The 27,922-nt window shown below is 36.8% G+C and overlaps 1 protein-coding gene across 1 annotated transcript; it reads right to left on the bottom strand.

Annotated features, from left to right (window-relative positions):
- LOC129268082 (serine/threonine-protein kinase tricornered-like) lies at positions 1-27,922 on the bottom strand. Its single transcript, XM_064104423.1, has 10 exons — positions 27,804-27,922; positions 15,351-15,396; positions 14,577-14,783; positions 13,234-13,357; positions 12,046-12,200; positions 11,320-11,422; positions 9,913-9,983; positions 8,408-8,649; positions 5,039-5,223; positions 1-4,166 (listed from the first exon to the last, which is right to left on the bottom strand). The coding sequence occupies exons 1-10, from the start codon at positions 27,920-27,922 to the stop codon at positions 4,039-4,041; spliced, it is 1,380 nt and encodes a 459-aa protein (XP_063960493.1). The 3' UTR covers positions 1-4,038.

Raw genomic sequence — 27,922 nt, 5'->3', positions numbered from 1 at the left:
TTATGCACAATGTATCCTATTTATTTGCACTAATCAAAATGTCATTTTACGAGTTCAAAGAGGGCTACACATGTATACACAATAGATCATTAAATTGGCAACATAAAACTGAAATTAAAATAGTCAGCCTTCTTCAGGTGTGAACTTTTTTTCTCTTAACTCATTCAACATAAAGAGCAGTATTTGTTTTTCAGAATGCTGTAAGCAAAATTTTTTTAAATCGATGTGTATGGTATTGACGAAGTGAAGATTGGAAATAAAAATTGGGGGGCAATGAGGATAAATTATCAATGACACTTCAATGCCTCCGACCAACTCCCCACCCCAACTGCATCTGTGCCAATGTTTGTTTACACTTCATAATTTTATTTAGTCTACTTAACTGCCTTCTTATTCCTATTTCACTGGAGAGCGAGATGTTACATCAATCTCGTATACGACCTCCAGGTCATTACCCTAGCAACAGCGGGTCATAGGTGAAAGGTCAAAATAGTAACCACAGGTCAAATATCAAAACTACAATATACATGTTCATCTGCAAACATCCTCGATGTAGATTAAAACAATCCGATTTCAAAAATAAATATCATTACATTCGCTTTACAAAGTTTGACCTGTGACCTGTGAACTTTGACCTCATAGTATAGAAGCAGTGTTGTGTGTATTCTCCATAAATAAAACAGTGTGGATGAATATATATATACAAACACAAGGCACTCCACTACATAATACATAAACATATATATACTCACAAGAAATATATATATACATATATCCACACATAGGAAGATAAAAACAGTTTATATAATGTATCACATGAAAATTATAGTTTATGGTTAACATTAATGTTACAGTCAGCCTAAAAAAAAATTACCTAGCTACAAAAATGAATACTTATATATTTCGTCTATATTTTTCTTGATATAATTTGTGAGTAAAATCTTAACCTGGATATATTTTTATTAATTGTATCAGATAAACCTAATCCTTAAGCTTTGGACGAGTTATATATTAAAAAAGAAAAGTCTTTGTATTTAGGTACAGTGGAATTCAATCGAAATAGCAGGTTCTTCTTGAAGAATAGAAAAGGACAAAACAATGAAGCAGAGGTAAATTTCCAATTTGTCTATTGCCAACTCATCACTTGGTCTACCTTCGTTTAGTCTAATGCCATTCCACCCGTCAACATTTCGTCTAACAATAACCATTTGGTCCAATCATCACTTTGTCTAATCACCAGTTCGTCTATAACCATTTCTTCTCATAACCAGTTGGTCTATTTTATTTTAATTCATTTCACCCAATTAACACGTAGTCCAATTAGACCAAATGGTATGTGGACTAAAAGGCTATTGGACCAACTGGTTATTAGACAAAATGATGAGTGGATGAAATGGCAATTAGACCATATGGATAGTGGACAAACTGATGGTAGACCAAATGATAGTAGACAAGTTGGTAAACTAAAGCAAATCAGTAATATTGAATAAACTCAGACAAGCAATATGAGACAGTTATTAAAACATAGAAGTTGTTATCACTATAATTGAGGGTATATTGAACTGGCCAATACATAATGGGTGATTTCAAGTTCAGTGTTGACCTTTTGGTGTTGGTGTTAGGTCAATTTTTACATGAGTATAACACCAAACATAAAATGAAGATGGTCCTGAAAAGTCACTCACTGGTTGTTGAGATGTCAATAATGTGATCTGGATCAGTTTTACAAACTCAGAAAAGATTTTGGAGCTAGGGGAAGCCATCCAAATTCCAACACTAACACTAACGCCAACACCGGACTTGAAATCACCCAATGTCATTGTCATGTAGAGTAGGAAAACTCCAGTTGCTCCAATAAGAAAACAAAATGAATGAAATGATTTTTGCTGGTGTTTTACAAAAGATTTACTCAGAATATTTCTATTTCATGAGGAACTAGAACAATATGTTATTTACAGTGGTGATCAAAGTTAGTGAACCCCACCAGAAAACAAATATATTTAACATGCTCAACTTCTGCCATGTTTTAGATATTTAATTGTGAAGTCAGGCAATAAAATATTACATTCAGTAGAGTTTGTTTCTCTGGGCTTGCCAAACATTGTAGTGTTTTTGTCTACATTCAACACTCAGCATGAAGGAGTGTATTTTGTGGTGGGGTTCAGTAAATTTTGAGCACAACTTATACCTTGATAACTGCCCTAAAATTAAGGTGATGGGGGGGGGGGGGCTGCATGTAAAGCCAAAATGGAGAGCTGTTCTTAAAAAAACTTGAGCACAATTTACTCATCCAATTGCCAATTTGAGATTTACATAGTCTTAGTGATCTCATTAAAAATATTCAGAACTTCTTATTCTTCGTCCCATTTCTTTCAAACTTTCAACATTTCTATGTTTTCTGCTTTCATATAAATCATTTTCATATCAAGACTAGATTCCTACTTTACGGACAATGGCAGCAAAAGCTATAACAAAAGAAAAAACAATAAAACTGCATCTTTCAACGGAATAAGACACAAAATCAAGAGAAGTTTATAGGATTTTTTTCCATTTATGATTTGCTCTTTGTACCTACACTATCGCTTATAAATGCATTCTGTACACAGTACCCTTCCATTTCATGAAAAGTTCTTGATAATAACCTTCAATCTTGAAACAGAACATTTCTTTCCAATCCATTTTAATTTGTGGGGGCATTGTGGTCTAGTGGTTACGACTCTCGTCTTTCAATCAGAGGGACGAGGGTTCGAATCCCAGCCATGGCATGTTTTCCTTTAGCACGATATTTACCCACATTGTGCTGCACTCAACCCAGGCGAGGTGAATGGGTACCCGGCAGGATTAATTCCTTGAATGCACAAAGCACCTTTAGCAGCTGGAGCTAAAGCCGGGGTAATATATAGTGCGCCATTAAATAGGAAAATAGATAATTGGCGCCTCATAAATGCTTTATATCATTATTATTATTAATTTCACTCAACAAAACCAAGAAAAAGAAGCTGCTGAATGTGAGCCAGGTTTTAAGATTACATAACCCCAAAACAATTTCTTCAATAATAGTACCCTTCCTAACAATTACCGATAACCCTGCAGCAACTTCAAATATACAGGAAGAAGCGTAATAAAGCAAGAACTTTGTTTTTTGAAAACCAGAGCAAAGATATTGCAACACTGATCGACAATGAAGCGGTTTGGTGAGCATATTAAAGAGATTGTGTGACTATTGAAAAGTACGCAAGAACCATGGAAGATTTTTAAACAGCTGGAGAGAAGGAGTGAGACAGAAGTGGAGGGTGTAGAGTTCTAATCAAACAGATTTTATCACTTCATGCCTCCTCACACCTTACGATAAGTCTGCGACCCGATTTTGGAATTAAATGTAGACTTTGATGCTAATAATAAAACATGAATATCTTACCGTGTAATGTTCTAATCCATCGTACAAATACCTATGTTCAAATCTGTGACTATGCTATCATCCTTATCAGAATAAAAGTGAATTTAATACCTAGTCGCAATGACGTCATAGCAATCGTACGATTGGCTGCAATTTTGAAATTAATTTGGCCTTTACTCCAAAATAAAGGCTTGCAATCATCCAAACTGTTATATTAGCATTCTTTCAGTTAATTTGAACCTCAAATAAAAAGATACTTTTCATTCACATTTTCAGAAAATGAGCAAAATGCAATTTGTTCCAAAATCGGATCGTGGACCAGTCGTAAAGGTGTGTGGTAGCCTTTAAATGTACAGAGACAATATTGAATATCATTAACTATTGCCTAGGGGGATTGAGTAATCCCTCAATAAATTCTAATATGAATAGAGTTTCAAACGTATCGGTCTCTTCATCTGCATTGCAACTCGATGTGCCTTTGCTTTGGCAAGTTTCGTGAAGCTATAGTCACAGAAATTGCAGTAGCGAGAATTAAAGCGAAGAATATCTCCAAGTGTGACCTCCTCAGATTCTGTCCTGCAGGTGCACGGAGGGGAGGGGTGGGGGGAGTAAGATTGCTCTGTTTCCATGGCATTTCGTCTTCACCTGATGAGGCTGGTTGACTGGCGTTGACCCATCCCTCGTTGCGTTAACCCTTCAAATCTCTTGAATGTGTAGTTAATGAAGACCCAGTCTTTCATGTGTTCGCCCGTTGCTTGTGGTGGTGTAACTGCAAAAATTAAAAATAAAATTGAAGTATTTGAAAAATCTGCTTGTACTGGTAAATGAAATGAGAACCAAACATGAAGAAAGAGAAAATAAATTTGTCTGTCTTTTCTTTATTAGGGGTCTGTTTGCAGGTAGAGATGCATCTACAGGCAACTAAAAAAATAATCAAGCGTAGGTCTCAAGTAAAGACTCCGATTGATTGAAAATCAATTTGCAAAGATTCGAACAAATATCCAATATAAACTCATACTACCAACTCGTTTTATAAAATAAATAATGCACACCTTTAGTAGCACTGCTGGCATCTTGGGTATTCCCAATATTATGCAAGAGCACTCATCGCAAGTGTCTCGTACATGTACTTACTGCTCATTATATATACCCTCGATTGCGCTGCATCGCCAACTACACATATAAGGTATACACCTACGCATTATTTGTAAACCCAAATATGGCCCGTATTCTGAAGTCAGGTTAACTTAGACCATGGTCTAACTCTGTGCTAAAATTATGGGAAGCCAAAAGTGTCAAAATTTGTAATAAGTTGTATGTTTCTTATGTTTACTGTGCTCTTTCCTGATTCTTCAATGGTGAAGACTAACTGAAGACAATCATCTATTTATACTTTCTAGACAATTATGAATGATTTGACAGCCAAATGAGCTGAAATATGATATCTCTACTGTTAGTGATTTATGTAACAATTGACTATCCATACTTAAACCAAAACTTTAAACCAGGGTTTAAGTTAAACGTGACTTCAGAATACGGGCCAAAGAGTATTGGAATCTAGTACTCCCTGAATTGCTCCTAGAGGAACTACATGATTGGGAACACTATGGATTAAAGAAGAATTCAACAAAATGAACATACTTGGCTTGAGTTCGATTTCAGGGAACTCGTCGAAGTTGGAGGTGTCTTCGAAGCTCTTGATGTTTATTGGTATGGCTGCCGGTCGTTCCCTGATGTGCTCCCAGTCAACACCATGAAAGAATGCATGGGATTTGATCTCCTCTACACCATTCTTACCAATTCTCTTGTCGGATTCACAACAAAATCTATAGAGGGAGAGAATAATAATAGGCATTTATATAGCGCCATCTATCTAGAAATATTATATTCCGAGGCGCGTTGTTGTTATCATTATTATTACCCCGGCTTTAGCTCGAGCTGCCTTTCAGCACTCATGCATTCAAGGAATTAATTCTGCCGGGTACCCATTCACCTCACCAGTGGGCCGTTTCATAAAGCTGTTCGTTAGTTAAGAGCGACTTTAAGAACGACTGGTGATCCTTTCTTACGCGCTTAACCATCGCCAATGAATATATCATTTTCCACAAGAAAGGATCACCAGTCGTTCTTAAAGTCACTCTTAACTTACGAACAGCTTTATGAAACACCCACCTGGGTTGAGTGCAGCAAAATGTGGATAAATTTCTAGCTGAAGGAAATTACGCCATGGCTGGGATTCGAACCCACTACCCTCTGTTTCAAAGTCAGGAGACTAATCCACTGGGCCACAATGGAAAGTATTTTTGTTTTTTTCAGATTGTTCTTTGGGCCTGATGTTGCCATCATAAAATGATAAAAAGTGGCTCATGACTGCCATGTAAGAACCATGACTAAATTAAAAGTACTTGTAAGGTTTTACATCTAATTGAATATGTATTAACACTATTTTTCAATCTGTCCATGTTGGGAGCTAAAGGGAATGTGTTGGCGGGAAGTTAATTTTATTTTCAATTTCATCTTTTTCGATTCAATTCTATTTCATATTTGGAAAATGGATGAATTAATGTATGAACAAACAAATGAATGGATGGATTGATGAATGAATAAAACAAGAAATAAATAAAAAAGACATACAGTTGAGGCCAAAAGTTTACATACACCCCTGGAATTCAGTAAATTTGTTCGCTTGCTAAACATCGTAAAATTTACTCTGTCTTCAGAAATAAATAAACAAGTGGAATGCCTCTGGCGGTCTCACCTGCATCACGCGATTCAATATAGCAGCAGTGCCGACTTTGAAAAACACCATTTAACTAATTATTCACAAAAAACACCATTCATACATGTATAATGATACAATACTACGTTCATTGACATTGGACCTTGATCATGTGACCTAAAACTTGTCAGGGATACTTGATTACCCCTATATCCACATTTTATACACTATATCTCTAAACTTTGAAAGTTATGACAGCAATCTAATTTTACCTCTAAAATGGCCAAAGTTCAATGACCTTAAATGACCTTTGACTTTGGTCATGTGACCTGAAACTCGCATGAGATGTTCAGTGATACTTGACAACTCTTATGTCCCAGTTTTATGAACTAGACCAATATACTTACAGAGTTATGATGGTAATTCAACAAAATACCCCCAACATGGCCAATATCCATTGACCTTTGACCTTGGTCATGTGACCTGAAACTCGCACAGGATGTTCAGTGATACTTGATTACTCTTATGTCCAAGTTTCATGAGTCAGATCCATAATTTTTCAAAGTTATGATGGTAATTAAACAGATACCCCCATTACGGCCAAAGTTCATTGACCTTTGACCTTGGTCATGTGACCTGAAATGCACACAGGATGTTCTGTGATACTTGATTACTCTTATGGCCAAGTTTTATGAACTAGACCAATATACTTTCAAAGTTATGATGGTAATTCAACAAATACCCCCAATTTGGCCAAAGTTCATTGACCCTAAATGACCGTTGACCTTAATCATGTGACCTGAAACTTGCACAGGATGTTCAGTGATACTTGATTACTAATATGTCCAATTTTCATGAATCAGATCCATAAACTTTCAAAGTTATGATGGTAATTCAACAGATACCCCCAATTTAGCCAAAGTTCATTGACCTTAAATGACCTTTGACCTTGGTCATGTGACGTGAAACTCATGCAGGATGTCCAAGTTTCATGAACTAGGTCCATATATTTTCTAAGTTATGATGACATTTCAAAAACTTAACCTTAGGTTAGGATTTTGTTGTTGATTCCCCCAACATGGTCTAAGTTCATTGACCCTAAATGACCTTTGACCTTGGTCATGTGACACGAAACTCATGCAGAATGCTCAGTAATACTTGATTAACCTTATGGCTAAGTTTCATGAACTAGGTCCATATACTTTCTAAGTTATGCTGTCATTCCAAAAACTTAACCTTCAGTTAAGATTTGGTGTTGACGCCGCCGCCGTCGGAAAAGCGGCGCCTATAGTCTCACTCTGCTATGCAGGTGAGACAAAAATAAATGACGAATTTGGTATTAAATGAAAGAGCATATTAAGCTCTTTCACATGATTGGGATGCCGATGGGATTAAAGTTTATTTCAGGTGAAATCATCTTCGAAGAAAAAAAAGTGATATTCATGCTAAATGTATTCTATTGTTTGTTATTACATTTTCAAGCATCGTTTCATATAAATATATATATGTCAAGTCTATGATTTATATTACATTTTCTATCATGATATGTCACCACTGAACAAAAAGTGTAATCTGAAATGTTTGTGTTGAAAAGTAACAAGCACAAAAATGAAATGTTTTTGTCAAGTTTTTACTTTTAATTTGTCTAAAATATGAGATTTGGGGGAAAAAATGACACCTAAATATTTTTTCAGCTCCTGATGACAAAGCAATGTGATGAAGGGGCATGACATACTCATTTTTTTTATATCAAATATGTCATGATAGCACAAATATTTTATAAGATACAGTAAATTTTATGATGTTTGGCAAGTGTCAACTTTTCTTTGTATTTCTTGGGTGTATTAAACTTCTGGCCTCAACTGTATATGTATAAATGAATGAAAGATTTGAAGATTTTGATAGAAGAATAAACAGATAGATGGGTGAGTGATTGGATGGATGAATGAATGAATGAAAGAATGGATGGATGACAGAAAGGATGGATGGAAGAATGGGTGGATGAATATTGTGAACGAATGGATGAATGAGTGAGCAAATGGATGAATGAATAGATAGATGGATGGATGGGTGGGTGGATGGATGATGAATGGATGGATGGATGAATAGATGGATGGATGGATGAATAGATGGATGGATGGATGGATGAATAGATGGATAGATGGATGGATGGATAAATGAATCAATAAATTGTTTAGAGTTATGAATAGATAAGATGAATGAATGACTAAATAAATTACATGAATACCAGAAAGTTGGTCAAACCAATATTTAATTAAATGACGAAATACCTTTGGATCATATTTTTGGCTTCATTTGATATCGGAATCTCGACCGGGAACTGGAGCGTTTCTCTCCAGTGCATGACCTTTCTGTACGTTTCCTGAGGGGTTTCGGAGCAGAAGGGTGGGTAGCCAATCAGCATCTCGTACATGACCACGCCTAACGACCACCAATCACACACATGGGAGTAGCCCGTCTGGAGGAATACTTCGGGGGCGATGTAGTCGGGCGTGCCGACCGTTGAATATGCCTTGAAGAAAGATATAAAAACACCATTTTAGTTTATGAAGGGCAATCCCATTATATATCAACCTTTTCGTATGTCTGACCCTCCATTTTCTTGACTCCTTTCGATTCATGAATAGCTCGTTCCAAGATTATTTGAGAGCAATCTAAGATTTTATATCAAAGAGAAAACACAGACAAACCACTTCAGGAGGATACTTTGGCCTTTTCTTACAAAGAGTTACATTTGATCCGATCAACCTCAAGTATATGAAAATCCATCATTGTCATAATTTTATTCTTCAGGAAATTTGCACAATGTCCTTTGAAAACAAAGAGAAGCACACTGACTATTCTAGAAAACTATGAATGTATGAATCATATCTAGAAATTATTCTAAGCAAACATGTATTTTAGATGTTGACATTGCTGGCTCTCCATAATTGTGGTTGATCGGATCAATCGTAACCCTTTATAAGACGGGGCCCAGATATTTAGGGTTGATGTGAATACTTTTCGGATTAACCCTTATGTCTAATTTCCAGTTAGGCTCTACCCATTTCACCTAATATCCACTTGGTTCAACACCATTAGTCTATATAGTCAGATGTAGTGTTAAGGAACCAATTCTTTTTTGACAAAGTAAAAAATAACAAGCAGACAAAGGCCCTAATTCACAAAGGTGGTTTTGAAAACCCACGGTTGAATTCATGATTTATGCAGATTTCCTGTATAAATTACGCTTAATTTAGCGCGTATCAGGCGCGTGTATAAAAATGTCCGATGCTGATGCGCGCTTTTGTCAGAGCGCCAAATTGACGCCTGTTACCATGGTTAGATACGCTATTTTATTCATGAGTCCACTGTTTGAAGAGTGGACTTATTAATTCAAAACAGGGGAAAATAGCGTGGATAACCACAGTAACAGGCGTCAATTTGGCGAACTGTGACAGAAGCGCATATCAACATTGGACATTTTTTAATATACATGGTAAAATAAGCGTAATTTATACAGGAAATCTACATAAACCATTGACTCAACCGTGTGTTTTCAAAACCACCTTTGTGAATTCGGGCCAAAGAGTCCAAAGACTAAATAGGCATTAGACCAAATATAGTGTAGACCAGAATATATCAAAATTGAGAGAAAACCAAATGGGCTTATCCCATGTGGTATAAGACTGTCATAAGATTAGACCAACAGCATGCAGACCAAGTGAATATATGCTGTCATATCTTGCGTGAAACATTCCTTTATCTAAAGGAATAACTATCAAAGATATCTCACCAGTGCTCTCCTGTTTCTCTTCCAGCTCTCCGCTAGCCTCTTGGAATCCATAGGTTTACACGAACTAGCAGCTAAATACAAACAAATCAAAATATTGTAAATTGTAAATACTCATATCTGTGTGATCCATTGCACTTTATCCTATAAAAGTTCTGGACTAGAGAATATTGTTGTCTCATCGATTTTGATTTCTCAATTTTAAGTTTTATTTCAATTATTCAACTACAGTACAAGGCCATTAAAGCTTGAATTAAAAGATAATATATTTGTAGACTGTGGCCCTAATTCTAAATTCCGGTTTAACTTAGGCCATGGTCTAACTCGGTGCTAAAATTATGGGAAGCCAACAATTTCAAAATTGCATTTATGATATATGTTTCTAATTTTTACTTGACTCCTTCAAGTTATATTGATGTTCTCAGTAATAATATTCTGCATTTATATAGCGCCTAACACATCGGAACGATGTCTCTAAGCGCTTTACAGATATATTATTACCCCGGTCATCGGATCCTTGCATGCCCGCATACAATGTACGCCTCTTCTCCACTCCCTGGGGAGCATTCCAACAAGAGTTTCAAGACTCAATTGCTAGGCGTACTACATAGGCTTTCGCATCCTACCGGGTACCCATTTAACACCTGGGTGGAGAGTGGCAAATTGTGGATTGACGCCTTGCCAAAGGACGCTAGGTCATGGTGGGATTCGAACACATGACCCTCTGATTACAAGGCGAGAGTCAGAACCGCTACACCACGGCGCTTCCACAGTAATCATTTCGTGTCAATTATGAATGATATGAGTGTCAAATGAGCTGACAAATTTAACTTGTGCTGTTAAGGCCACCGCACACCTTACGACTGTTCGCGATCTGATTTTGGAACAAATCGCATTTTGCTCATTTTCTGAAGATGTGAATGGAACATACATGTATCATTTTATTTAAGGTTAAAATTAATTGAAATAATACTAATATAACCATTTTTAAAGGTTGCAAGCCTTTATTTTGGAGTAAAGGCCAAATTAGTTTCAAATCATAGCCAATCGTACGAGTGCTATGACGTCATTATGACTAGATATTAAATTCGCTTTTATTCTAAGAAGGATGATAGCATATTCACAGATTTGAACATATGTATTCGTACGATGATTTAGAACATTACACAGTAAGATATTCCATGTCTCAATATTAGCATCAAATTCTACTACGTTTTATTCCAAAATCAGGTCGCAGACCAGTCGTAAGGTGTGCAGTCGCCTTTAGAGATACCTGTCACAATTGGCTATCCATAGTTAAACCACAACTTTAAACCAGAGTTTAAATTAAGCCAGACTTCAGAATACGGGCCTGTGTGAATAAACTTAAAACAACAGGAAAATAGTAGCTCATAAAATAACGATACTTACAAAAGTCACTCGGTCTTGCTTGTGATAAGTCTCTATAGAACTCTGTTCTGTGTGACTTCTTTAGACCCGTACAAAGACCAAAATCTGAGAGTTTTATGTGTCCCTGAAAATGCAAAACAAAAGAATTGAGAAATTACAAAAGTGAATATGGATGCATAATTGTAATCTATACAACAAATCAAGGATTCTAGCCCATCACATGTATTCAAATGGATCTTGAATCTCTTTTCCTATGAAGCTCCAATATCTCAAAATCTCAGATCTTCTTCAAAAGTCTTTCTCATTTTCGTATTCCTCTTGTGCTTTTAATCCCTATAATAAACACACTTTTGCAATCAGTGCTCCTACTATCTGGGCCCCGTCTAAAAAGAGTTACGACTGATCCAATCAATCGTAACTCTATGGAAATCCATCAGTGCCATAATTTTTTCTACAGGAAATTTGCAAAATGTCCTTTGTATCAAAGGCAAACAAACCAAATTGTCAAGAATTCAATGAATTTGTGAAAATACATCATATCCAGAAATATTTTTGAACAAAAATGTATTTTTAGGTGTGGGCATTGCTGGCTTTCCATAGTTGAGTATGATCAGATCAATCGCAACTCTTTTGCTTTCAATCAAATTACTTATGCTTGATTTCGCGACTTACGGTCAATTTGGAAGTGAACGTTTCTTGCATTGCTCCATATGATATGAAACAAATAACCTTTCTTATCATACTTACCCTTGCATCTAATAGAAGGTTATCTGGCTTGATATCTCTATGAATGAAATTGAGTTTATGAATAGAGTTGATGGCCATTATTGTTTCAGCTATGTAGAATAAAGTGACTTCCTCCGATAACGTCTCTCGCTTCATAAGTAACGTCATCATATCGCCTGAAAAAAATAGAAGAGATGAAAGAGAATGTCAGATATAAGCGGTTCATATTGATTTTCGAAGGTTTAAAGTGTTTCTGTTTTATTTTACAGCTCCGTAGCCAGGGTTTTCAATTAGAGAGTTTGATTCCTTCTCTGAAAATTTGACAAGCAAAAAATGTCTTCTGTGAAAATTGTTTGGCATTTCGTCGCGAAAAACTGTTTTCCTTTCCTATCTTTTTTGCTTTGGGAAATTTGGGGGGTACAATCGAACCCAGAACCAACTACTCCCCCTCGCCTGCCTATGGGCTTGTCTTTAATATACAAGGGGTTTTTTTTATAAATAAAATGCATAAAATATAATGTGGTGCCCTTGCCCTTAGTCTGTCCAAACACGTATCTGTACGATTTTCTTTTTAAATAAAAAAAAGAAATGCAACTACCACAATCTTTACATCTGAAATACAGAGACAGATATTCATGATAATATCTGATTAATTATGGTGGAAATCTGAAAATGTTTAATTTCAGGCATTACATGTAAAGGCTTCAAATTCAGTCTTCCTCACGAAAATCCCAGAATTGTGAGAAAAGAGTAAAAAGGCAATATTTAAGTTAGTAGTTAAGTTAATAGTAAAACTTTCTCTATTTTCTTCTTCTATTGAATAGAATCCATTGTAATGAATATTACACATTTTATATTCGCACCTTGGAAGAAACTTTGTAAACTCTCTACCTTGCATAAAATCCACCATAAAGTAAAGTGTGTTAACTCAATTATGATATAGGAAAACTACACCTTAAAATAGAGTGTGACATCTTTGTATACCTACCCTTACCAGCAAGCCCATTATAATATAATGATACTACACATTAATGTTGAGTGTGGTATCTTTGTATACTCACCCCCTGGAAGAAACTCCATTATGATATAGGAATACTACACATTAACGTTGAGTGTGGTATCTTTGTATACTCACCCCCTGGAAGAAACTCCATTATGATATAGGAATACTACACATTAACGTTGAGTGTGGTATCTTTGTATACTCACCCCCTGGAAGAAACTCCATTATGAGGTATAAGTTGTATGGATCTTGGAAGGAATAATACATCTTGACAACCCAGGGATTATCAGCTTCTACAAGTATATCACGCTCCGCTCGTACATGGGCAACCTGTGCGGGGTTGGAATAAAAGAATTAAAATATTCAAGAATAATGCAATAACTAATAATTTGTTGTCTCTGAAAGACAAAGTCTTCTGAAGGAATTTTCATCACATGACTAGCTGATACTGTGTTAAATTAAAATGTTTATTCTCATCAAAGATTTAATGAATGAGTTCCCCCTCAAACTTGTATAGTCAAACTAACCCTGGTCTCTTGTTTTAATTACCCAACAAACATATAGGCCCATATTCTGGAGTCGGGTTTAATTTAAACTCTGGTTTTAAGTTGTGGTTTAACTATGGAAAGCCCGTTATTACATAAATCTCTAATAGTAGAGGTTCAATGTATCAGCTCATTTGACTCCCAAAAACATTATTAACTGCCTGGGAAGAACAAGTATGACAATTGTCTTCACCATTAAATAATTAGTGAAGAGCACAGTTAACATGAGAAGCATTCACTGTAAACAAAATTTTGAAACGTTTGGCTTCCCATAATTTTAGCACAGAGTTAGACCATGGTCTAAGTTAAACCCGACTTCCGAATACGGGCCATACAATTAATGAATTGCCCCTCAAACTTTTTAAACTAACCCTAGTCCCCTGTTTCAATTACCCAACTACACAATAAAGATGAGGTAAAGATGTAATAATTGCATGGTCCTTTGGAACAGTTTTAACATGCCCAATGTAAAGCTGGGGGCATTTTGATTGTATCAAATTAACAATGGTAGGTACTCTTTGTACTCTTTCCTTGCCTTCTCCTTTCCAAAAATCTTTCTTGATCCTGACAATATACAGTTATGCATGAATAGTTTTAATTGTATCATAAGATCAATGGTATACAGTATATTATCTTCTTTGCACACTTGAACATTGTATTGTAAAATGTATTCAATGAAATGTATATTTGTATTTTTAACTTTGCAGTTCACATGCAATTCAGTTTGTTAACTGCAATATGTGGAGAATTTTAATAAATACCATTTATCTATCCATCTATCTGATTATTCTAATAACCCCACAAAATGATGTGAATTATACTTGTATGTTTTGTTAATTGATAAACCATCCTAATCTGCAAACCATGACCGGTTGATAGAACTAGTTATAAGTACCAGTCATTAGCAAAAATAAATGACTGGTCACATGACATAATTCAGCCAATCATATGACTAGGCTCCATATTACTATTTTGAAAAAGTACACTGAAGACTGGTAACTGACCTGTTCTTTCTCATGCATATCACACTTTCTTAATATCTTCATGGCGTAGATGTGACCGGTGTCTTTCTTTTGGACTAGCCTCACTTCACCGAAGGCCCCGCGACCTATGACCTTTAACGATTCAAAGTCCTCGCAGCCTAGCCGTGACCTCTTTAATCTGAGGAATTCTGTTTCTTTCTGAGCATGTTGTGTTCTTTTCTCCCTTTTCTGCAATAAGGAGATACAACAAAATGAAAGAATATGGTATTTTAATATATAAAAGACATGTATTCTGAAATCTATTTTAATCTAAACTCTGGTCCAAAATTGTGGTATACAATGTAAACTACGGATAGTCAAATTGTGATACAAACCTTTAATAGTACAATTTATATAATAGTCAAATCATTCATACATGTACATGTCAGGAACTATCAAGAAAGAAGGGTAATTTAGTTATCAAAACTGACATTAATTTCACAAGTTATCTTTATTTTTCTGACTTCTTGAAGTATTTCTAAAATTTTCCCAACTTAACAATTTAAAAGTAATGTGAACTGGATGTCCGGTGGAATTCTTTATTCAGTAATAAAAAGTTTAATAAAGAAACACCTCGTTACTAGATCAACATGGGCAATCTAACTTTGATTCAATATCACAAATATGTACATGTATACAACATGATTGGTAAAATGAGATATAACAATCTTTTTTACTTTCATTTGGATCAAAAGTCAAGCTCAATTGTAATACACACACAAAAACACATTAACACAAAATACTTTCTCAACTTACATCTTCTTCTGGCAGCCCTGATATTGCTTCTTCTAACTTCTTTTGTCTGTAAAGATAATTAAAAAAAATTAAAAAAAAGGAAATGATGGGATAAGTTACCTTGTTTGCTGGCACAAATCTTTGATCTGCCAATCACCCTGAAAAGTAGCTAGAATTTTGCTGGGGCTGAATGAGACTGTGAGCTCAAGTAGCTTGTTCAATGTGAAAAAGAAATTGCAGGGAATAATTTTCCTTGTATCGCATTGCAATTTGCTCCACAGTTTTTGAAAGACTGCTATGCATTAAAGTCTTTTGTATAGCATATTTTTACATAGGACTGTACATTACTTAATTGAGAGCTTTTCTCTTATGACCAATAATGCTATTCAAAATTTGTAAAGCAAAATTATTCCCAGAATTGTGCTAGGTCTCATAACACAAAGCTTAGCAATCATTGTAGAACATTTTATTTATAATTGATTGCATTGACTACAATTTAGATTTGGTTAAAATCAAACATAAGATTAATTGCTACCCATAGGCCCGAATCACAAAGGTGGTTTTAAAACCCTCGGTTGAACCCATGGTTTATGCAGATTTCCGGTATAAATTACATGTATGCTTATTTACCGCGTACATTAAAAAACATCCAATGTGCGCTTTTGTTGCAGTTCGCCAAATTGACGTCTGTTGCCATGGTTAAGTACGCTATTTTATTCATGAGTCCACTGTTTTGAATTAGTGAGTCCACTCTTCAAACAGTGGACTCATGAATGAAATAGCATACCTAACCATGGTAACAGGCGTCAATTTGGCACACTGTAACAATAGCGCGCATCAGCATTGGACATTTTTTATACACGTGCCCTATACGCGGTAGCGTGATTTATACAGGAAATCTGCACAAACCATGGATTCAACCGTGGGTTTTCAAAACCACCTTTGTGAATTCGAGCCTTTGTGTTATGGGACCCTTGACTCTTTCAAAGTCCCAATTAATCATTAAGGTACGTCCATGAGGGTCTGTGTCTGCATATCAAATAAACATATCTGCTATTATGCAGGGCTCGACATTAGCAGTGGCCAGGGGCAACCAAAAATGAGAGTAGCTGCATGCAAGCTAAAATGCGCACTGCTCTTGCAGATGAAAAAAAAAAATTCAACATGTGTATATCTCACCCTGGTTTTAACAAATGATTGAAAAAAAAAGTTACCTGAAATTACATTGATCTAATAACCATATTTGTGGAAGAAATAGAGACATATAGAGATGATTTTTCTCAATAAATTACGATTTTGTAAAAAAAAATATATTTTTTTTTTTATTTTTTATTTTTACAAAAACATATTTTTTAAAGAAAAAACGTACTACCCTATTTTGGTTGAAAAAACGTACTGGTTGGCAGGCAGTACTTAATTTTCAATAAATTCTAATGTTTTCTATTGTTTTAGGGCCACCAAATTTTCCTAACAGGCCACCAAGAATGTGAAATTGATAATTTGGTGGACCATTCGGGCCACCAAGAGAAAAAGTAATAGTGTATTATGACTAAATGGCTGGACATGCCCACTCTGAATTATTACGTAATAACAGCGTCGTATTACACCGAAACGCCAATGAAATGGTATCATAGGAAACGTTAACTTATAACCTTTCATATGATACCAAGATGGAGCGTTGTGGCCCAGTGGATTTGTCTTCGGACTTTGAAACAGAGGGTCGTGGGTTCGAATCCCAGCCATGGCGTAATTTCCTTCGGCAAGAAACTGATCCACAATGTGCTGCACTCAACCCAGGTGAGGTAAATGGGTACCGGTAGGAAGTAATTCCTTAAAAAGCTGTGTGCGCTATGAACGCCTAGCTTAGCCGGGTAATATAGGAGCGCCTTGAGCACCTAACAAGGTGGATATGTCCGCAATATAAATACCCTATATTATTTATTATCATTATCAAGATCATAATCAATCTCCTCTTGATTGATTTTTAAAGAATATTTTTGAAGATGGAGTTAAAATTACATTCAGTGTAGTAAAATAGGGGCTGCAGTGATGGGGACCCCGTAGGCTACGTGTAATTCTAGCAGATTATGGGTTAAAGATGCTTTTTGACTAAAATATGAAGTTGGCATCATAAAGGCGGAGCTGGTTCGCAAATTCGTCAGTCAAAAATCACTGAAAAGACTCTTCATATGCTCCCCAGTACACACACATCAATGATTCCTTGATGATTTTATAAATGCTAATGTCCACTTGACATTATGAATAGAGACAGTATTACGCCTTCGAGTCATACCAGATATCCCAAGAGATATCTGATAGATGTCAACAGTAATTCTCATTGGATAGCCACACTTAGTCTCGCTGCAAGGAACCGAAAGGACAATTTTCTACATGTTGAAACGAGTAACCTCTCTTCACTTCATCCTGCTACTACTCAAACCATCGCTACTCAATCCATATTCAGCTCATCTCATCTAGTTTACAATCCTTTTCACTTCAGGACTTCACTCACTTTCAAGAAAAGAATACTTCTAATTTCCTCTTTTCATCCTATCTCGTCTTTCCATTTCAATTTTTCTGCCTGTATTTCCTTTCCCTTCTTCAAATTACACATGTAGAACCGTAAACCTTCTCCACGTTATAAACTCCACCATGCAAACCTACAAAGATCATATGGGCAATTCCACAGGTTGGTGGACATGAGCTTAAAAATTCAAATTCAATATTTTCTTGAATTTTTTAATACTTTAAGTCCTTCATGCATGATAGTTTCAGGAACAAGAAATAAAAAGTTTATTTTCATATGTATACTTTGGAAAAAAATGGTCAAAAGTTGTGTCTTCCACTCTGTACCAAAATACAAGAAAAATAGTGAAAAATGAAATATGCCTTATTACCATTTTGTTATTGCAACAACATACCAATTTATATATTTCTGAAGTTTAGAAGAGTCAAATTACCTAAAATACACAACAGCTTTTCAAGTAAATTTGTAGTACTCATTCAAAAATGAATATTGCAACCTGCTCAGGTGATGTAACGTGAGTAACCGAAAAAACTGACTTTGTTTTCTGAGAGAAAAATTCTTCACAGTTAATTGGTGGGATTTTAAATTCTCTTCCTTCAAACAATCTTTGACACAGTGATGACTATCAAAATCATTAAAAAGTACAATTTTTTATAAAAATGATGAAGAAAAACTGTAATGTGAGTAACCTTGTAACGTGAGTAACCATCATGTAATGTGAGTAACCAGGAAAAAATCATGCAGTGAGGTAATATTTTCAGTGGGATGTCAAGTTTTAAGTCTCATGGTGAGTTGTGAAGTTATTTTTGATTAATTAAAAGCAAAATGAGGGTTCACCTCTTTGATGTGACTCTTTGTTCATCAAAATATCAGTGGTCATACAATCACACAAAAAAATTGAATATTAGTAGAAGTATTCACAATGCGAGAGTGCAAATGTTAGTAAGACTTGGTTTTGATTAACCAAACTTTAAAGAGTGTTCGAACAACACATTGAATGTCCTTACCTGTAACCCTATCTAGGCTGGGGTATTTTGGGAGTTAATATGGCCCGGGGGGGGGGGGTGAGTGGGGCCTCCCAGGCCCCCCTTGAGATCTCGGCCATTGGCCGCACGATCACGCCGAAAATTTGCACGCAGGTTGTCTTGGACATAATCTACAATACTATACAGTAATTTATTTCATGCAAATTGGTATTAAGCAATTATGCTAATTTATGCATAATTAGTAAGCAAAATCATACTTTTCCCTCTTACTCCCTAATAAAGCTCCAATATTTCAATTTTTTTGTATAAAATCTCTTTTTGATGTTCCTAGCAATGAATTTTACACACATTATTGAATTTTTAATGACATTTGTGTTGTTAACCATACATGGACAAAATGTAACGTGAGTATAAACCGTAACGTGAGTAACCATATTATCTGCACCCCAAGTAAAAACCATGTGTTCTTTATTTTTTTAATTATGTACAAAGTTTGTCTCCCTAATATACTTCTTTGAAATGGATATAATCAACTTTCATAAAAGCCTTGTATGAGGAGACTTTTCACTTATGTCGACTTTTCATTTTATGCATGTCCAAATCATGTAACGTGAGTAACCGACACATTCCAAAGATTTGCCAGGAGCATAATAAAATTTCCAAAGTTTTGTTTTTATACAAAGGATAGTCAGACTGTGTACTTTGTTGTGATAAGGAGATGTTTAGTTCCTATCAATAATAATGGAGTAACAGCTCCAAGTATGAGTCAAGGTGTCTCCAAATGTAACGTGAGTAACCGTGGAATAGCCCATATATGTAGAAACTACTTGTAGGCTACATACATGTCATACTGAATCCCAGTCCGGCAGGCAGCTTAAAAAAGCAAACTCTTTCAAAACCAAATCTACCCCCCCCCCCACATTACATTTCATCAATGCACAATAAACAGAAAGGAAAATGACTACCCCCCCCCCCACCCCCTTACCCCTATTTCCAAAATGTTTTCAACAGCCAGATGAAAACAGTTTAGATTGTTTATTTATTTATTTATTAAAACATCTTTATACAGGATAACATGTTCAGATAAAATACACTGTTTTTCAACACGGTCCTGTTACATTAAAAATATCAAACAACGATAAAAATGCATACAAACTTAATTAATTTAAAATACTGAGTATGCTTAATTTACAATAAAAGTTGCACAAAAAAATAGAAAGAGCAGGAAGATAGAGAGAGGTAAGAGAGAGAGGAAAGAAAGGAGTGCAACAACATAATACAGAATTAACTATAATTACACAATGAAATATGGATAAAAAATCAGTCTACTATCAATTTAAAAATACTTGTTTTTGTACGACCTCTTGAAATGTAGGTTAGAAATTGCTGGACATCTCTCTGCATACATATACAAGCAAAGGGTAATCTTGAGTGGGATAACCAAGACCCTGTTACAAAAGAGGTTTGCAAACAATCACTGAATTACTATATTGGCCAATCAGGCTCAATGATGCATGTGCACTTCATTCAAAACATTAACCTGGAACCAATCAGAATGGTGTTTTCATGTTTGCAATCCACCAGAAGCCTTTGTGTTGTAGGGCCCCGATCTCGTGATCTCTGGGTGAGATGAAGTGGGCAGGGTAAATGTCAGAAAGGTAAGGCCTTTAGAAACCATTCTACTGACCGCCAATGGAGGGTGAACGAAAATGGAAGAGAGAGAGAGAAAGAGAGAGGGGGATACACGTATATAGAGAGAAAGTAATAAAGGAAGTTCCTGTATAAAGTATCTACATGTATAAACTGTGAGCAATTTGAGCAGATTCATCCAAATAATAGCAAAGTAGGAAAAGAAAGAGAGACAGAGAGGGGAGATACACACAGACGGGGGAAAAATGACAAAAAAGAGAGACGGACACTTACAAATGTACACCCACACACATAGGCCCGAATTCACAAAGGTGGTTTTGAAAACCCACGGTTGAGTCCATGGTTTATGCAGATTTCCTGTATGAATTACGCTTAATTTACCGCGTATATTAAGAATGTCCTATGCTGATGCGCGCTTTTGTCACAGTGCGCCAAATTGACGCCTGTTGCCGTGGTTATCAACACTATTTTATTCATGAGTCCACTGTTTTTATTCATGAGTCCACTCTTCAAACAGCGGACTCATGAATTAAATAGCGTATCTAACCATGGTAACAGGCGTCAATTTGGCGCACTGTGACAAAAGCGCGTATCAGCATTGGACATGTTTTATACACGCGCCCGATACGCGCTAAATTAAGCGTAATTTATACAGGAAATCTGCATAAACCATGGACTCAACCGTGGGTATTCAAAACCACCTTTGTGAATTCGGGCCATATGGTTCATAAGGTAGCATTTATTGTCCAAATAAATAAATTGAAATTTGCATTTTTACATGGCATTGAACCCCAGGGGGGTACTTGACAAAAAAAGAAGTAGGTATGTGCCGTGGGCGAGACAAAAACGGGGGCCTTGGAGCGGGCTTACTGTAAAAAAAAATGGTCCTCGGAACGGGCTTCGGAACTCCAAATGTTTGTGAAAACGGGGGTCCTTGGAACGGGTCGCCTGCGTGTGAGTGCGTATGCATCCCTATGGAACGGGCATACGTGCATGCAGCTAGCCCGGCGGCACGGGCGCCGGGTGCGCTACCCGGGGAGGGGCCACTTACATTGACGAGTGGATACCATGCGCCACCAAAAAAACATGTAAAAAGGATGTCTTTTTCAAGATAGGGCACGTTACGTACGTAACGTAATAAGGGTTTCAAAAACACAAAAAAATGAAAAAAGGTTATTTTGTTCGCTAGGAAATTTACATGTTTAGGGTCAAATTTGTGAGGGTATAAACAATCAAGACTAAAATTTTTTATAAAGGATGTACTTTTTGCCCCAGGAGTCAACACTACGTGTTTAGAGTACAATCTGCGCGAGTTGGGCTGTACTAAACCCAATGATGTAGGTAAAGGTAAAACCGACGACCGACGTCCATGTTTGAAATATCGCTGCACTTGTTGCGGCGGAAGCGGGGGGGATGTGTCCCCCTCTAAATTTTAGGTGGGGGGGACGATCCCCCCCTTAATTTTTTGTTGATAACTTTTTTTTTTTTTTTTGGCTTGCTTGTCAAAAAAAATTTGTGGTCCCCCCGATAATTTTTGGCTTCCGCCGCCAATGGGTTTCACACACCAATACTTGTTAAGGGGTGCATTTTCAGAATATGGAATATACGTGTTTAGGGTGCTTTTTGAGATCTCATGGTCGCGCGTGGTATCCACTCATGAATGGAAGTGGCCCCCCCCCCCCCCCCCCGGGTGCACTATCGCAGAGGCGATGGTCGGACAGCGCTCTGCGGCCGCTTTTCACCAAAATTGCGGCTCATTGTAGCAGATCAACTTGCGGCCGGAACGACGTAACAGAAAATATGCGAAGCTTTGGAGCGGATTTCTTTGTTCTTTTTCTCTATATTAAAGACAAAAATGCTACATGCAGTAGCGGACCGTGACCCGGAGGAGACAAAGCATTGGGGGGGCACTGTATTGTTTGTGAACAATGATGTGCCCCCCCAATGCTTTGTCTCCTCCGGGTCACGGTCCGCCACTGGCTACATGTATGCCTTGGAACGGAAATTTGAGTGTAAAAATGGGGGTCCCCTCCGCAGCACATACCCACTATGCATTATATACTGAGTGCCCCCCCCCCCCCCGGGCATTGAACATACATAACATTGCATGGAAAATGAACATATTTACAGAAAATCAAACAATCACATACTAGACAATAATAATGTACGAATATACACGTGCATAGCATTTGAACCAATTAGTGTTCAAATGCTACGCACGTGTATATTCGTATATCAGAGAAATAACAAAGTAAGGTGAGAATGGAGGGGCTAAAGAAGAAGAGAGAGAGAGAGAGAAAGAGGAAATATAAGATTCAGAAATGGCAGAATGGGGCAACATGCAAGATGCACCCCCCTCCACTTCCTTTCTCATCCCAGCCCCCTAAACCAGCACGTGACACTGGCACCGGTCTGACGGTCCCTGACCAGTAAAAATTGCTGTCGGGCCAGTAACTTATCAGAAATAGCCAGATTTACTGGTCCAACATGACCAGTAAGAAATATATCAAACTGATACAACTGAAATTTTCTCCTCTTTTGTATGGCTCTGGCATCTTAAAAAATGGCTTTCCAAAATTGAGAAATCATGGCTCTCATGAACTATGTTGTGAGTGTGTGTACTGTTTTTTTTTTTTGGGGGGGGGGGCAATAAAAGCAATAAAAGACAGCAAAATAAACTCAAAGTCTTTTTATGTTTTTCTTTATTTTGTGGGACCAGTAAATTTTAGGTTCAGACCAGTAAATGGAAAAACTGGGTTTCTACTGGTCCAACATGAATAGGTTGTCCCAGTAAGAAAAAAGGTTAGTGTGGAGTCCTGCCTAAACCTATTGGCCCGTATTCTGATAGCAGGTTTAACTTAAACTCAGTTTTAAAGATGTGGTTAAGTATGGGAAGCCAAAAGTATAAAAAAATTTATTAAGTTGTATGTTTCTTATGTTCACTGTGCTCTTTCCTGATTCATCGATGGCAAAGACAATAATCTATTTATACCTCCTAGACAATTATGAATGATTTGAGAGCCAAATGAGCTGAAGTATGATATCTCTACTGTTAGTGATTTATGTAACAATTGGCTATCCATACTTAAACCAAAACTTTAAACCTGAGTTTAAGTTAAACCTGCTATCAGAATACGAGCCATTCTGTCTTTATTCTTCAATCATCACTCCCCCCATCATCCACCACCACCACATCTTTCAAACCTTGTGTCCCACCCTTTGAAATATAAATGTGACTCCAGAGAGAAAGAGACATGCTTGACATTTTAAAGTTCACAAGATGCAAATCTCAGAGGACAATCTAGCAACAGCCCCATCCCTGAAACCCTGCAAGTACCCCTGGGGCCCGTTGCAGAAAGAGTTGCAATTAATCGCAACTCTAAAAATCAACAGCGCGCATTTGGGACTTGCGATTGATTTTTTGGCTTGCGTTTTAAACGCAACTCTTTCTGCAACGGACCCCAGGACAGTATAGGGCTTTATTTGTCAATTACACATGTAGATCACTATTTCATAGTCTTGGATGTCCAACTGATTAATCTTAATGCACTCTTGTTGGAATAAGATTTTTTTCAAACTCTTTTTTTTTTCATTAATCCCCATTTTTCGCTGTGATAGTAAAGAAAATTGGTCTTGCCCAACTGAAGAGGTAAAAATGTGATGGTTGAGTGACCTTGATGCTCAGGACGACCGCACATGGTCTTTATACCTCTTAATTATTTTTTTTTAATGTTGGGCAAGACCAACGCAAAAGGGTTCATCACGGCTACTTTTCTTCCAAAGGAGACACCCCCCCTCCTCTCTGACTCCAAGAAGAAAAAAATCATTTGAGGCCTACCGACCACCATGTGCCTTCAACTGCCAGGCTGTCTAAAAAAATTTTTAGAAGAAATACACTCTATCTTCCATGCTGTTTTCTGCCTTATGTACATGTAACACAAAAACTGTTAAAAAGGAAATGTCATATTCATACAAAGTTATATTTTTTAAACAGCTGCATACGATGAATCTCTGTGGTCTAAATGAGGGTGATACATCATTCGAAGTGAAGATGTATAAATCACATCCAATTTTCTCATCTGTCTGTTAGATTTCCCTGGGGCTATGGTCTGATGTTGATACCTTCAGGTTCATGTGAGGACATCTCTCATTTAAGAATATGATTTCATTAGCCTCCTAAAAATATGCACCTGCCCTCATGAGCTATTCCAGATTTCTCGCATTTACTACGGGGAAACTTTCTAAAACGCACCAATTCCTTTGGAAATGCAAGTCAAATCGCAATGGAGAGCTGAGAGGCTTTTGTCGAAAGTTGGTGGACCGAGGCAGCATCGGAGTCCCTTGACTCTGGACAACAACATATTTCCACTTGTTCGTCTGTTGCAAATCTTCGGATAATCTACTATCTCAGTCCACCAACTTTCGTTGGTTTTGACTTGGGGATCCGCTATTTGGGGGTGACTGCTGAGAGAGCTGTTGTCTGATGGCTCTGACTCTCACCTTTGAAACCAAGGGTCGTAGGTTCAAATCCCAGCTACTGCCTAATTTCCAGTGATTTCATTTATGTTGGAAGTGTTAAGGCTCAGTGGATATAAGCATTCAGACTTTAAACCACAAGGTCCGGGGTTCGAATCCCACCATGGCACTCAAGTCCTTTGTTTGGCAAGGCATTTATCTCCATTTGCCACTCTCCACCCAGGTGTAGTAAATGGGTACCAGGTAGGAAAGAATTCCTTGAATGCTCGAGCACACGATCAAGCTCAAGCCGGAGTAATAGTATTCCGCATTTAATTAAGCTCAAATGTTGCATATTATTATTATAATATTTGCAATCTCCAGTTTAACTCTATTCTACATATATTTTGCATGCTTTCATTATTGTACTGACCCCCCCCCCCCACCCCCTTTCTCCACCCAATACCATTTGGTCAATTTCTGTTATTAAAAACTTCTTAAATTATTGTGGTTAACCTTGATGCAGAACTTTCTGGTCAAGTTCCATGAATGGGTCAATGAGGGAGCCCCCCTGCCTGGTCAATTCAAGTAATTCTAACCACCCCTTTTAGAGTAATTACAGGCCTGTGGGTATCAACCTGAGTCCTCTAATTATCCCGAGCTATAAACTGATCCGGAAACAAGCTTAAAATCATTCGTAAGAAAGCAGAACTGTTTGTGGATTCATCACCAAGTTGGTTCACCATTCATTACTTATTTTATAATGTAATCAATGAATCCCAGGTGTACATGTTATGAACTGTTTATTTTTATAAGGGAATTAAATAAAAAAGCTCTAAGGAGACACCCCTTTCACATTTTATAAAATAGATTATTTCATAAAGTGTACAGAACTGGGCCCTGTCTTACAAATCCATCAATGTCAATTTTTTTTCTTCAGAAAATTTTCACAATGTACATGTACAAGTGAACAAAGAGAAGCACACTGAATTGTCCAAAAAACAATGAAGTTATGAATATACCTCATATCTAAAAAAATATATTTGAAGTTGATCGGATCAATCGTACCTATTTGTAAAACGGGGCCCAGGACTACTTTATGATTCAAAATATCTATGGATATTCAAGGTCATCATACATGTACATGTAGATACGAATGAAACATGAACTGGATTATATTTTGATTCAGCATGCTGGGTTGATGAGAAACAACATGTACAGGTCTAGCATATCAGCTATGGCATGCCCATGATCAGGGCTCTGTCTTACAAAGAGTTGCGATTGATCCGATCAACCACAACTACAGGACGGCCAGCAACGTCAACATCTTAAATACAAAGTTGTTCAAAATATTTTCTAGATATGATGTATATTCAAACATTCACTGTTTTCTTGACTCAGTATGCTTCTCTTGGTTTCCAAAGGACATTGTGCAAATTTCCTAAAGAAAAAAAAATTATGACATTGATGGATTTCCATATAGTTGAGAATGAGATTGATCGGATCAATCGTAACTCTTTGTAAGACGGGGCCCTGGTCTAGTCCCATGTATATGAATTAGGTCATCCTTGAAGGCACCCTGCCTAGTCCAAGTTCTCTAATGAGTACCCCGCTGTCACGATATCCGTCCATCCCTCCTTCAACAAACCTACGTCTCCTTTCCACATACTACCGGTATCACCAAAACTTTTGTTTCCTTGAAGAATGACCATGGTTTGGTATTAAATTCCATTTTAAGATGATTTGTAATTCAAAGTAAAACAAAGAGGGGGGGGGGGCTTGCCAAAGAAAAGGATGTTCCATCAACCCATAGAGGTATAACATATTCCCAAAGTACTTAAAGGAGAATGAAACCCTTGAAACCAGCTGAATCCATATCAAAAAGAAAAATCAAAGAAACATTTTGTTGAAAGTTTGAGGAAGATTGAATGAATAATAAGAAAGTTATGAGCATTTGAATATTGAGATCACTAATGCCATGTAGTTCCTCCCTAAGGCAATGCGACCAAGATCTGTGATGTCACACACGTACAACTCCCTCGTTACTTTAGTACTTATTTCACTTATATTCTCACTTTTACAGAGTCTATCACAAGGTGAGGTGTTCTCTTTATGAGAGGACAAGTACAGAGGTTTCACAACATTATATCATTGATGAATCGTTTGTCATATGATTAGAATGAGCAAAAAGAGACGTTTTGGGGTATATTTTCAGTGTCCAAAAGGGGAGAGTTGTTCATCTGTGACATCATAGATCTTGGTCGCATTGCCAATGGGAGGATCTCCATAGCTTTAGTGATCTCGACATTCAAATGCTCATAACTCTTCTATTGCTAGTCCTATTTTACTCAAACTTTTGTTGATCTTATTCTTTGATTTTTCTGCTTTCACAAAGGCTAACTTGCTCCAAGAGTTTCATTTTCCTTTAATAATTAATCTGCATTTGCTCCTACAACGATTTTCTATTCATTTTCATACTTTGTAAAAATCAATTATGGATGTAACAGGAGTAACTTGAGAGCCAAAAGCAAATTTTAAAAAAGAAAGATTTTTTTTGCATTTTCAATAGGCCTCGGACGAATTCACTGGGATAAACAATCAAGTAGTAATGTTGAAATGTAGCATGGTTATGTCAAGACACGTTCATAATTCTAATGTCAACAAAACCGATGTTAATGTTGACATACATGTACATGTAAGTCAAAATTTATGTCAACATGTGTTACTGTTTAGTAATAGTTAACATGCTGACCTCTACGACGACAATAACGTTGACGTGTGGTGACGGACATGCCTATGTTGATGCCGACATGGGTATGTGTTGACATCAAGTCGACATGGAATAGAAATACATACCTCGTTAACCTTTCTTCTTTCTGCATCCATAGATTAGAATAGAAGCTTTCCAGTGTAACTTTGGCTTTAGTGACCTTGTCTTGGGTGTATGGCGTTCCATACTCCGTCGTCTGTGCCAT

This window comes from Lytechinus pictus, chromosome 9 (genome assembly GCF_037042905.1).
Source record: "Lytechinus pictus isolate F3 Inbred chromosome 9, Lp3.0, whole genome shotgun sequence".
Taxonomy (NCBI): domain Eukaryota; kingdom Metazoa; phylum Echinodermata; class Echinoidea; order Temnopleuroida; family Toxopneustidae; genus Lytechinus; species Lytechinus pictus.
The sequence above is the reverse complement of the archived record's forward strand: the minus strand, read 5'-3'. Positions and strand labels throughout refer to the sequence as shown.

Bases quoted from the DNA above. Each gene is read 5' to 3' on its own strand.
- LOC129268082 (XM_064104423.1), bottom strand. From the start codon at position 27,922: ATGGCACAGACGACGGAGTATGGAACGCCATACACCCAAGACAAGGTC. The intron at 9,984-11,319 runs GTAAGTATCGTT...GTTTGTATTTAG, and splicing joins AGCAAGACCGAGTGACTTTT to CTGCTAGTTCGTGTAAACCT. The intron at 8,650-9,912 runs GTGAGATATCTT...TCTTTCTTCAAG, and splicing joins AGAGAAACAGGAGAGCACTG to GCATATTCAACGGTCGGCAC.